Below are 13,089 nucleotides of genomic sequence, written 5' to 3' on the forward strand. Positions count from 1 at the left end.
ACCTCTAAGCGTCTTGAAAAGGGCAGAGGTGTATAGATGACTTTGATGTGGAATAAAGTCCACTAGCATTGTTGGAAGAATAATTTCAATTTATTCAACTATGTGGTAGATAATGTAATATCTGAATGAATTAAAGTCTATTTGAATATATTTAAATATTTACTTTAAAAACAATTCTGCAGAATTATACATAAAAAATGGACAGTGAAGGGCAAGCAGTTAACACCACACTTCAACACAGCACAGGACTGTTACACCACCTAATCCCCACAATACTATTACTATTTTTTTTTTTTTTTTTAAGCAAATCTGTCTTTTAAAACACTATTTATGCTGCTGAATCCTAATATTGGTTTTGCAGAATTTGGGACCTAGGGTTTGTCTATTTAGAAAAGTTTCAATAGTTATACATACAGCACAGCCATACTTAGTTTGGGATAAAAAAAAATCCTTTTTGTTACACTTTCAACTGTTTTCCTATAGAGATAAGAGAAACAGAATAGTAATCTTATACTGGGTAAGAATTTGCACTCAAGATCCATGTAAATGGTTTATTTAAACATCACAGTGACTGATTAATACGTTAACATGTACAGCTTTCCTTTAGCTTTCTTTTTGTCAGATAGGTCTTCAGAGCAGGACTTACCTTGTATTAGAAATTATATTAAAGCATGAGAAAAAACTGTTTTCTGCTTGGACAGAGTCTTGTGTTCAGTTTTCTTGTTAGAGGAGAATCTTCATATATGTGACTTCAGACTTGCCAACAGACTAAAAATGAGCAGAGGGAAGAGAGCAGAGAAGGTGCAAGACTTATGGGTAGTCTGTTTGGCAAGTGTCAACTAAAATTATAAATGGTGTGATCTAGAAATCGTGCTGCCATTATGATATTAACTTGGCTGAAACTGCCCCTTGCAAGATTTCAGTTCAAGATCTCCGATCATATGTTTACTTTTAAGAATTTAAGAAAAATCAAGATGGCATTACATTAAATGCTTTCAGTTGAGTGATTCCTGTCCATGTAAAACATGCGGTTATAAAGTACCTAATCAGCCAAACTCTAGAGCTAGAAACACACAGTCAACTAAACTTTTGAATTGCTAGGACAGACAGTTGGATTTTAAAGTGACTATACACCAAAAAGTAAGTACAGTCCATGTCTGACTGCCCAAATCTTAAGCCTTGGACGACTCTATAACCAGGTGTCAGGCACTCAGCTTTATTTTGCATTTTTGAGCTTCTGTTGTAGGTTTTCAATGAACATATTACTGTTTCAACAGGTACTGCAATGGCTGCAGGAGTTTTGCTGCAAAGTGAACTACCGTATTCTTCGTTGCTAGAGAGCAGTCTGTATCTTGCAAATATGAGTTCAGGTAATAATTTTTCTCTGATACGCCATTTATAAAAAGTGTTTAGAGATATTCTGAAAAAAAAATTATTTTCCATAGAAAATTAAAAACCCCAGAAATATTATCCCCAATTATAAACATAGAATGTCTATAACAACACCAAACTGCATTACTTTATCATCACCATGATGTGTTAATGTGTTGAGCTTTTCTGTAACTTCTATATTGTCAGGTCTCTTAATCGAAGAAACTGTGATTTTTGTGTTCAGAAACTGCCTGAAAACACAAACGTGCCTTCCACAAAACGCCCCTTTCTAATAAAGTATTTAAACTGTTATGGAATGTAATTCTTTCTTACTATTTTGGGTTGAGTACTTGCAAATCCTGCTAGATTCAGTAGGAAAATAATGATGTGCAGCATTTTATTTTGCTCATTGCTGGCTCCACTATCATTTGATATATACTGAAGAAAAGTTTCTGGGAAGAGAAAAAGAATTAAATATAAGAAAGCAATATAATCCATTAGAAAACATTTTTCATGTTTCATGGGTATAGGTAGCACTTGAAATAGCCTTTTTCATCTCCTTTCTCTTCCACCCAACCCCCAAAATAAAAACACATTTAAATATTTCCTCACCTCTTGATATCAGCTCTATTGTTGAATTAGAATTGTCAGAGTTTTGAGACAACAGCTAATGGAGTCACCTCAAAATTTTCCTTTTCTCATATGACATCACCACTGATGTTCCAGGCCTGGTATCTACAGAGAACCTTACTGTGTTTCTTTAAGAGCTGGGGTGCAGTATTCAAAATTCAGTCATTCAATTCCTGTTCAGTACTTAGAAGAAACAGTAGATTTCTGCCTGATGAATTTTTACCAGGAGTGCTTTCTCTTACACGAATCCCTCTGTAAGAGCTACTGTTTTCGTAGTACAAAAAGAAATGTCAAACACAGACCGAAGATAGTGTATATCCTTAGGAAAATGCAATGAGATTAATTTTCTTATTGAATAAAGTTATGGTGGGTTTTCTTGATTTCCCCAGTTTCTCTCTCTTTAACGCACAGACAATGGCATGACAAAGTTTTTTTAGCATTGCTATAATCTGTTCTCCGCATAGTTGCATGAGAATTTTGTGCTTTTGAGAGTGTTGCAATCTTTCTGGCCAGCTCATTCTTCTTAGCACACTGGAAGCAAAGTGGGAGGCAATTTGCCACCTAATATCTGCCTTCAAAAGCCTAAAGCACTCAACTGATATATTTTCTCCCCATAATCTGCATTACCTCAGGTTGTAGGGCTAACAGCTTTGCTTAATAAAAAAGCTGTGCCCTGGAAAAAAAACCCCAGCCTTTTGTTTTGAATAACAAATTGTGTTTTGTTAGAAGATATGAATGGTCCAGAGCGAACAGTCTGCAATTCATTATGTACTGAACCATTTCAGTAGGAACACACTAATCCCAATGATTACAGAGCTAATGATGCATTTTGGAGCAACTAAGTGGAGGAGGAGAGGTGTTTGTGGAATGTTAAACCAAGAGGTGGGGGAGTATAATGTACTTGCTTACAGATTTCTCAGGAAGCAGAGCTTCCAGCGACATTTTGATTGTTCTTTGGAATCTAGTATGTTGTGTCTTAGCGAGTTCTGAATGCATGTTATTTACAACTAACTAAATAGTCGCATTGTTTATGGAAAATGTTTTGGTTGTTCCCAGTCCGTTTTCAAAATTATCTGCTTGAAATGCAACTATTTTCGTCAAGCAGAGGAACAGTTTGTCCCAAACAGACTCAATTCCTATAGAATGGAGCAGCCCCAAGGATAGCTGGCAGCAGCGCCTTCATTGTTAGTTACTATGGAGACAGCTCAGCCCGTGCTGACTAGCTGCTGGAGCATACAGAAGGATGCACAGCTCTCTGCAACTTCAGCACTGAGCAACTTGGATTTCCTATCAGTGCGTCCTCAGCAGCCTTCCTAGGTGGTAGCTGGGGCTGGTCAGTCATGCAGGATTCACCCCGAAGGCGTTCGGCAGTGACTATTTTTAGCAACTTTTTCCAGGGTCGGAGGCATTCTTCCTCCGATCCCCTTCTTCGCATCATTCAGAGGCGCCGGAGCTCAGTTGTAGAGGTACTCTCATCATCCACTCACCGGGTTATGGTGGCGGTATCGTCTCTGAGCCCTGAGGACCTGGATGCAACTTTTCCTGAAAAAAAAAGTAAAGTACTTCTCATTCAGACTGCTGGCAGTTGTGGGTATTTGCTTGGTATTAAATTCATATGTTTTGTTCTGTTAGCTATATATATATGTATATGCATAAAATACTGGGTTTTAATTTTTTTTACTGTATTTTATATTTTGTTCAGTGATTCCTTATTCAAGGATTAATACATGCTTTTCACAGTAACAGCTCAGTTATAAAGAACAGATAAAACAGAAGCACACATTCACACCTACACCAAGTATATGGCTAAGTATTTTTGATTTCAGGTGGAAGAGGACTGTGACATTTTTTTCTGTTGCAAAGCATATCGCACACCGCTAGCTTCATCAGAAAAACAAAAGTTACTGTGAGAAGAAACAACTTCTGCAGTAACACAAGCAATCTTGCCCTTCAGAATCCTTACTTTAAGTCTGTGTTGGAAAATGAGCCTTAAATATATATTCCATATATTTATGCTGTTTGTAACTTCATCAATTTAAGGTTGAACCGATACTTTTAAAGTGGAGATGAATTTCCAAGCTTCATTCCTAAAGCTATTTTTTCCTGTGTTGTAGGAAGTTCGAGGCGTCCAACAGCAAAATACACTAAAGTAGGGGAGCGCCTTCGCCATGTCATTCCTGGTCACATGCAGTGCTCAATGGCATGTGGTGGACGTGCTTGCAAGTATGAAAACCCAGCTCGGTGGAGTGACCAGGAGCAAGCCATTAAAGGGCTCTACTCTTCTTGGTAATAAGCAGCATTTACTCTCACTAAATGTAACTGCATCGGTTGTATTTGTTAAAAGAGAAAATTCAAAGGAAAACAATGAGGTTTTTTTAAATCAGCTACTGCTAAGTTAAGTATAAAACATAATGATAGCTTGATTCAGAATTACAATTTAACAGTAAACCATACTGGCCATTGTACATAGCCCAGCAAAGATGATGAAAGATTTCTGTTGACTTACAATAAGTTTGGTTCAGATCCAAAAGAATAAATACCTATCTGTCATGAATTATTAAAAAAACCCAACTGTTCGGGGTTATAGACGGTTCTTGCTAAGATTTAAAATGCAAATTAATTAAAATGTCTTCATAATAGAATTTGAAAGTAAAAACATTTACTGAAGATGAAATAATGTAAGGTATGTGTTCAAAAGCATATTCATATGCAATAATATTCATATGAAATGTATCTTTACATTCTTACTGATTTTTTTTGGTAACAGCAAGTGCTATTCAGAAGCATACAAACCTTAAAGGGCCAAACAGAGATCTGAGTCCAGATTGATATTGAAAGGAATTTTTTAATATGTTTATTGGCCTGGCATTTAAACAATTCTAGTGATGGTCTTTTGATACGTCACGTCAGTATCAGCTTAACAAGATTTGTCACTAAAACTATATGATAGTAGAATTTTTTAAAAAATCATTTCTAGTTAATCAGCAAGGTATTTCTGTCTTTCTTCAATCTAACATAGTATTCTTATTTTGGTAGATTCATACCCAGGAAATTATTAACAACAATGTTGTTATCTACTTTTCTAATTTCTCAGGATAACAGATAATATATTGGCTATGGCTCGACCCTCAACAGAATTAATTGAAAAGTATAACATTATTGACCAGTTTGAAAGGTAACAAATTTAGTTATTACTTATTGTAGGCATTACTAGTGTAATTCCTGATCCATTTTCTCTTTCAACATAGATTTGTATTGTTGATAAAGATCCTTTCATTTTAATGATATACAGGTAAAGATTTATTCTCCACTAAGAATAAATATGTGTTTCAGAAAATAAGCGATAATGAGATTTTGGCTGCATATAATATTTTGACTCATCTATTCCTTCCTTAAGATGTGGCATAAAAACTGTAATTAACCTTCAGTGTCCTGGGGAGCATGCAAGCTGTGGGAATCCACTGGAACAAGAAAGCGGCTTCACCTACCTTCCTGAAGCTTTTATGGAGGCTGGAAGTAAGTTCACTCCTGCTGCTGTTCCTCATTAATTGTTGATTTTGGCACGTAAAGATACTTTTATTGAATTCCTGTGTGTTAACAGCAGCTATGTAAGAAACATTGCACAAAATGGGATGTAAATGTGAAACTTGGCAAATATAATCGAGAGTGAGTAACACGTTACTGAAGATCATATGTATGTAGAGTGAGACAGAGGGTTTATGTTCAGGTGTTTAGAATAAAGAAAGGACAACAGCTAGTTAAATTTTCCTTTTTCTCCTCAGTTGACAAATATATAAAACATTAATGGCGTTTCAAATTCTGGTACAATTCGTGTTTTCTTATCTAGAGTATAAAAGGTTATTTCATTTGAGGACATTTGTATTGACAGTATTTTTGTATTTTCATATTATAGTGAGATGAGAAAAAGTGCCTCTCTGTAAGAAATGGCTTTTGACTGAAGAAGTGCTTTTATTTCTAAAAACAAAAAAATACCCTCTACCTATATATAGCTCAGTAATTTTTGTATGAATCACTCAGTTTTGTTACACCTTTTAATTCTAGCTGAACTTTAGTTTGGCAAATCTTTTCTGGCTTTATGTGTTTATCAAATTTCAATAGCAAGCGTACGCTGAAATGGGAGAACAGTCTCTTGCAAATTACATGTAGTCAGATTCTAAGAACCATTATGCAATTTTAGTACTGTCATTTATTATTAGTCATCTCTCCTCTGCATATAGTACTGAAAATGTCATGTTTGGTATGACAGAAGATAACTAATTTTTTTTTTTATTTTAGTTTATTTTTATAATTTTGGATGGAAAGATTATGGAGTGGCATCTCTCACTACTATACTCGATATGGTAAAAGTCATGGCTTTCGCCTTGCAGGAAGGGAGGGTAGCTGTTCATTGTCACGCAGGACTTGGTCGGACAGGTATGTGCTCTACTGCAACATCAACAGAGATGCAAAACAGTCTCTGGTTATAAATTATTGATAACTTGTTTAGATTCTATATCATTGCAAGAAGTACATCTATAAAATGGTTAAAAATGCTAAACAAATTTATGAAAATCATCTGAATGACTAGAGGAGATCAGTTTTAGAATATTAAAACCAGAAACCTGTAAGGTTAGAAAATTTTTGAATCTGTATAATAATTCCATGTTACATTCAAATGGGACAGCTTCTTTTTGATGGGAAAAATTCACCCAGTACACTTCCATTGTCCAGTATTTATTACATGTTTACAAACTTGCCACTCGTTAAATCAGGTAGATTTGGCGGAGCAGCTAAAATGTCATTTACTTCTTTCAAGACCTTTTTGCCCGTGTGCTTCCTGTAGAAGCCACCGTTGCTCCTGTGTTCACAAACGATGGAACTCCTAGAGATGCTGTGGTGAGAAACTAGCTCTCACTGAAAGTGTGGTGAGAATGGGTTTGCTATCTTGTGGTCCAATAAATGCAACTATACTTAGGTAACAGCATCACGTAATAGAGGGCATAAAGCCTGTATCTTTACCTATAGTAATTTTTATCCTATAGTTCCACTGAGTATTTGTTTTAGTCTGATAGTTCTTCAACTAATGCTTGTCTTTATATTTTCCAGGTGTTCTAATAGCTTGCTACTTAGTTTTTGCAACAAGAATGAGTGCTGATCAAGCAATTCTTTTTGTGAGAGCAAAAAGGCCTAATTCTATTCAGACTAGAGGGCAGTTATTATGCATCAGAGAATTCACTCAGTTTTTGGTTCCTCTGAGAAATGTATTTGCATGCTGTGAGCCCAGGGCACACACAGTGACACTGTCCCAGTACCTGACCCGTCAGAGACATCTGCTCCATGGTTATGAGAGTAGGCATCTCAAAAACGTGCCAAAACTTATTCATCTAGTTTGCAAATTGTTGCTGGACTTGGCTGAAAACAGGCAAGTGATAGAGGCAGAATTGTTAGATATAGCAGACCTCTCAGCTGAAATTGAAAAGACTGTTTCTCAGTTGGCATCCACACAGATAGATAGAGAACTCACAAGGCAGGACAGTGATACATTGGACTCCTCCCACACTCACTCGTCCACTTTCGAGACCCAGGATTCTCTTTTCTCTCTGGGACATGAATGTGATCCTCTTTGGAAACGAAGGAATGCCGAATGCCTTCAACCTCTTACTCATCTGAAAAGGCGTTTAAGCTATAGTGAGTCAGATTTAAGGAGAACTGAGTTTCTTTTAGAACAAGGAGATACTGCATGGACAGTACCTGCTCAGATACTACTGTGCAACAAACTTAAGCAGAACAGCGGTGAGGAATGCTCTGCCACAGGTGAACAAAAGCCACAGTTGGATTTAAACAAAGAAGCGTTAGTGCGTAATACGTGTATGTTCTGGAGTCAAGGTAAATTTAATTTGGGTGGACGAAAAGATGGATCCTCACTTTATCACAGAAGGAACTCTACCAAAGAAGTACAGCGCAGCAGAACCTTTTCTTCAGGTCTAGCATCTATCCACAATACCAGGGAACCTGGAACGCCAAGGCATAATTTTGCCAGTGAGATTGGTCATAGAAAAGACCGCAAGACTAATACGTATAGCAGAAGAGTCTATGTCTCCGAGGACTCTGATTCTTCTTCTAAAGTGAACTTTTCCATTGGATATGAGAGCCAAGGTAGCAAACATGTGTCAGAGGCAATTCCACACATTGTCTTGCAGTCAGAATTAAGTTTGGAAGCCCGAAGAGTTTTGGCAGCAAAAGCGCTGGCAGATATAAATGAATTTCTGGAAGAAGAAGAAGTGAAGCAGAAGGTAGAAATGTGGCAGGTAATTTTTAACTTGATTCAATGTTACGGGCTCTTGCATATCTCATCTAGGTTAATTCCTAGAATGGCAAAAATGCCACTATGTGCTTTGAAATGGCACATTGGGATACCAGTTTATACTGTGGTTAGGTGAATGATTGTATTTGTCAGTTATGGGCCAGTTCTTTCAAAAGCAAGCAAAATGCACCTACAAATTTTTGTCTCTAGCAGGAGGTTAGAACATTGTTTCTGGTTGTGTTCATTCATTTTACTAACTAATGAAAATTGTTGCAGTTGTCTGTGGTTGTAACTTGGCTGCTGGTAGCGTAAAAGTACTACAGATTTTAAGGCAGAGCTGCGTTGTTTTTAATCAGTGCTTTCTCAGAACTAATCAGAGGATTCTGTGTGTAAAAGTAAAAGAATTTAGTAGAAATTCAAAACCAAATCCTCCTATCAACATTTGCTTTGAAGTTGGAATCCAAAGCTGGTTTATGTATTCTAGAAGATAATTGGGAGGTTCTGAGCTGCACTGTTTATGTCATCCTTCTGTTTTAAAGCATCGCTTGTATTACTGCTGATTAATGTTGATGCTTTGGAAAAAAATAGAAATACTTCTTTTTGTAACTTTTAAGTCTTCTTTTTTTGTTGGAAAGTAAGCAGCCAAGTACTGCTACAGTCGAAGAGAATGTTGGCAAAACTGAATAGATGATGCGTTTTCAGTTTTGTTTTGTTTTGTTTCTTTTAAGAAAGAACTGAATTCTCGAGATGGAGCTTGGGATAAAATCTGTACCGAGAGAGATCCTTTTATCCTCTGTAGCTTGATGTGGTCCTGGATAGAGCAGCTGAAAGAACCTATTATATCCAAAGATGATATTGACATGCTGGCAAAAAATTGCACAGAATCACAGGATGCACTTTACTTACTGAGAAAGGTAGGTATTATATATGTCAAGTCATTCTTTAACTGCCAAGTACATTTTGTTAATGTGCGTTAAACTATTCGTTTATGGCCTTTAGGCAAGGGAATTGCGCTTCTAAGAGGCAACTGCAATCTCTTTAAAATGAGGATTATTTTGGTATTGAGTAGTATGAGTTGTGTGATGATGAATATTAGAAGAAAAATACCAGATACTATCTTCAAACACCATTCAGTAGAAGCTCAGCTTCAGCAAATTTCCCTGCAAATTCTGCAGTTTGAGATCCAGAGGCAAAGATGAGAAACCTTTTCTCTGTCATTCGATGTATGGCTTTCGTTAATGTCACATCTGGCAGCTGTGTTCAATGGTTGTCGTATTTGCTGTGCAAACATATTAATCCATCAGCTTTGGAAGAGCTGGGGCAAGGAATAGGAAGAATTTTCCAATTCAAGGAATCGGAAGCCAGGCCAAATTCTTCTACATAAGTCAGAACTGTGGCCATCTGTGTTCTGAAATCCCTATGAAAAACAGGTACTTCTGATCCAAACTGTTTAATTGTGTTTTCCCCAAAGGGCTAGATGCGAGCAAAATTAAAAAACCAAAAAACCCAACTCTATTCTTGATCTCTTAATTACACAAATTCATTTCCTAATTCTTTAGGAGTTCTTTGTTTCCGAAGTATTTATGAAGAAAACAGGGCCCCTTTTAACAGCTTCCAGATATCCAAGAATACAGCTCTAATCCATAGGTGGTCAGAACTTTATGTGCAGTCACCATCTTCTTGACGTGACATTCAGAATTCCCGAATTCATCTAAAAACTTAATGTTTTTTCCGGAAGCATTCTTCCACTCTATCAGAGTTTTACCTTTCTATTTGTATTAAATGAAAAATAACTGCTTGACACCTGTTATAAATGAATGGGAAAGGAATGATGTTTTTTTTAAAATATAAAAATACTAATTTTATCTTACCTTATCCTATATTATTTCAGAATCACAGAATAATTGAGTTGGTAGGGACCTCTGGATATCTTCTAGTCCAACTGCCCTGCTCAAAAGAGTCAACTAGAGCAGGTTGCTTGTATGACAGATGCTCCAGTGCCTTAGTTATCTTTGTGGCTCCTCACTGGACTAGTTCTAGTATGTTGATGTCCTTGTACCAAGGAGCCCAGAGCTGGAGCCAGCACTCCAGATGTGTCACCTCCATTGACCTGCTGGCAACTCTCTGTACAATGCAGCTCAGGATGCTCTTAAGCTGCCTTTACTGCAAGGGCCCGTTGCTGGCTCACGTTCAATTTTGTATGCGCTGGGACACCCAGGTTCTTCCTGCTAATCTGCTCTCCAGCCAGTGAGCCCTCTGTATGTACTGGTGCATATTTAGCTGCCCTTCCCAGAAATCCCTCAAGTTTTAATTTAATTTTTACTGTTAAATGACGTGCTATTTTGGGGATCTGTCTCCCCTGGAAAAGGGTTGGGAACTAGCAGCCACGAAGATATACTCTTGCTCTCTTTATGCATCCTTGCTAGCACTGCCCAGGTGTCTTTCTGCAAGCTTCCTTTAATGGTGAAGGAGACTTGGTAGGACAGAGAGAATGCAGATCATCCTGTGTTAGTTGGGGAAAGAGCCCTAAACATGCATAGCATTTTGGGCTGAAAAGGTCAAATCCCACTTTTTTTCTGTGCCAAGGCACATGAATGCTACTGTTCGTGTAGGGGACCTAGAAAAACAAGTCTCCATATGCACACCTGACCTAGAAATTTCTGGAGCAGTTTGTGGTACACCACAAGAGAAGAGTTTCTCCCATCATGACTGTAATAATTATGTAGACGCTCTTTAGGCTTGTGAGAATTCCCTCCCCAATTCCGACACCTGAAGGTTTCAATACATGAGGACACAGTGTGGTATTTAAACAGCAGTTAACAAAACCTGAAAGTTAAATGTTTTTCATGAAAATATTTCTTCTAATGAGCTGCTGTTCCTTTTACCCACCAGGAACAGTGTCAGACTATCCTTTGTATTTTACACTGTGTGGTGAACTTGCAAACGCTACCAGTTGATGTGGAGGAGGCCTTACTGGCTCGTGCTATTAAAGCTTTCACTAAGGCAAGTAACCATTTGTCCATGACATCGTATTTATTTCTTTTAAATCATGAAGGGTGAATCAACAGAGCAGGCTTCTGTGAGAGAAGTTACAGTAATTCCTTCGCACTTAGTGTACTCATGCTTATCTGTTTCAGAGTTTACATTTTATAATAATCAGCCTACATAAAGGGTAGGAAATACTCTCAACGAAATTAAGTTCTGTCACTGCAGCCTTAATCCGTTAGTCTTAATTTTCTATTTCAGGATCACTGCCAATTCATGGACTACAAATTAGGGAAAAGATAATTTTTAAGTGGTGAGAATAATTAGTCACTGGGAGTAGCTTACCAAAGGCTTTGGTAGGTTCTGTACTACTTGGAGTCTTTCCATCAGATTAAATCATTTTCTGAAATTACATTGCAGTCCAGTTATGTTTCAGGCCCTTAATATAGGATGTGTATAAATAACTTCTGGTTTTGGAATCATTTAATAACAGTGACAGGTTAAGCTTGCTATTGCTCAGCTCAGAGCTGCTCTCTTCTCAGATTCAGCAGGTGAAATTATTTGAACAGAACGTTCATCATACTGCTTCCTAATCTCTTGTAAATCTACAGACATGTCACCTGTTAAAAGAATCATGTTGTTTCTCCTTCTACTAGTTTGTTTTAATGTCTAGTCAGCATAAGATTGAGAATACTTAGCATTACGTACTCAATCATGAAACGTATTTTCTTTGATAAATCTTAATTTTTTAAAAAATGTTGGTCATCTACTTTGCATTTTGCCATTTGACATGTATTTAACAACTGAACTTAAATTTCTCCCTTTTATTAGACAAGCTTTGATTCTGAAAATGGACCGTATGTTTACAATACCTTGAAAAAAGTATTTAAACAAACACTGGAAGAAAAAAGAAAAAGGTTCGATGAAGGAACAGAGAATCCCTCTTGATTTCTGCACAGCTATACCAAAGAATTAGGTGGGCCTCCCAGATGATTTTGCACTTTCCACCTACTATATTTTGTGCTATCTGGCATGATTTACCTAACTTTGTGTAATAGTAGTTATTAACAAAGCATTTTATTTTTTTTAGAGGGAGTTTTAGTGACAGTTGTTCTATCTACACAGTTCTAAAGAACAGCTCCTGTGTGACCGTACTGTAGCATTTGGTTTCAGGTACTATGCTTTTATATTGTGAACTGTTCTCTTGTTTTCAAATGTATTTATTGATTTAGAAAGCCCTCTCATTGGCAAGCAATATTATTTTCAAGTTACATGATTGCCATAAATTCAGTGCCATGGTACACAGAGGTTTAATGGATTGAGTTAATATTTATGTATTATGTATGTTTACATTAATGTTATTTGATTTTACTTTGCAGAAAATAAATATTGACTGAACTTATTAAACTCCTTTTCCTTTTAGAAATTTTAAAATAAGGCTAAGAGTAATGATGAACAGATCTTGAGGTCTACTATTGACAGCAGGTAATTTTTGCCTTTAGATCTCTTAAATAATTGTCACCAATGTGTTTCTGAAAAGCATTGCAGTAGAGAAGTATATTAAGTGTATTGATTATTAAGCTATCAAGGCCTTAATTTAGACTTTTTTGGCTAAGAAAGCTTTAAAGTGTTTTTAACAGAAAAGTGATTGTGGCATTTTAAGTGCTTTGAATAAGACTAAAATTTTACCTGATTAGCCGAACTTTTATAGATCTTATTTTAAGTGAGAAAACACTTAATTATCAAGCCTTAATAAGGATATAATTCTGTCCGTACTTACATTCAGCAAAACCTTGCAT

At 36.6% G+C, this 13,089-nt stretch overlaps 1 protein-coding gene across 1 annotated transcript; it reads left to right on the forward strand.

Moving 5' to 3' along the window:
- Positions 1 to 1,285: 1,285 nt before the first annotated feature.
- PTPDC1 (protein tyrosine phosphatase domain containing 1) lies at positions 1,286 to 12,472 on the forward strand. The gene is made up of 10 exons (XM_059823212.1): positions 1,286 to 1,370; positions 4,116 to 4,287; positions 5,096 to 5,176; positions 5,399 to 5,517; positions 6,298 to 6,435; positions 7,108 to 8,309; positions 9,034 to 9,219; positions 11,198 to 11,308; positions 12,122 to 12,266; positions 12,381 to 12,472. The coding sequence occupies exons 1-9, from the start codon at positions 1,286 to 1,288 to the stop codon at positions 12,236 to 12,238; spliced, it is 2,211 nt and encodes a 736-aa protein (XP_059679195.1). The 3' UTR covers positions 12,239 to 12,266; positions 12,381 to 12,472.
- The last annotated feature ends 617 nt before the right edge of the window (positions 12,473 to 13,089 follow it).

Source organism: Gavia stellata, chromosome 12, assembly GCF_030936135.1.
Source record: "Gavia stellata isolate bGavSte3 chromosome 12, bGavSte3.hap2, whole genome shotgun sequence".
NCBI lineage: Eukaryota > Metazoa > Chordata > Aves > Gaviiformes > Gaviidae > Gavia > Gavia stellata.

Coding starts and splice junctions, on each gene's coding strand:
- PTPDC1 (XM_059823212.1), top strand. CDS start 1,286: ATGGCTGCAGGAGTTTTGCTGCAAAGTGAACTACCGTATTCTTCGTTG. Junction 9,220..11,197: donor CACTTTACTTACTGAGAAAG/GTAGGTATTATA, acceptor TTTACCCACCAG/GAACAGTGTCAGACTATCCT. Junction 11,309..12,121: donor CTATTAAAGCTTTCACTAAG/GCAAGTAACCAT, acceptor CCCTTTTATTAG/ACAAGCTTTGATTCTGAAAA.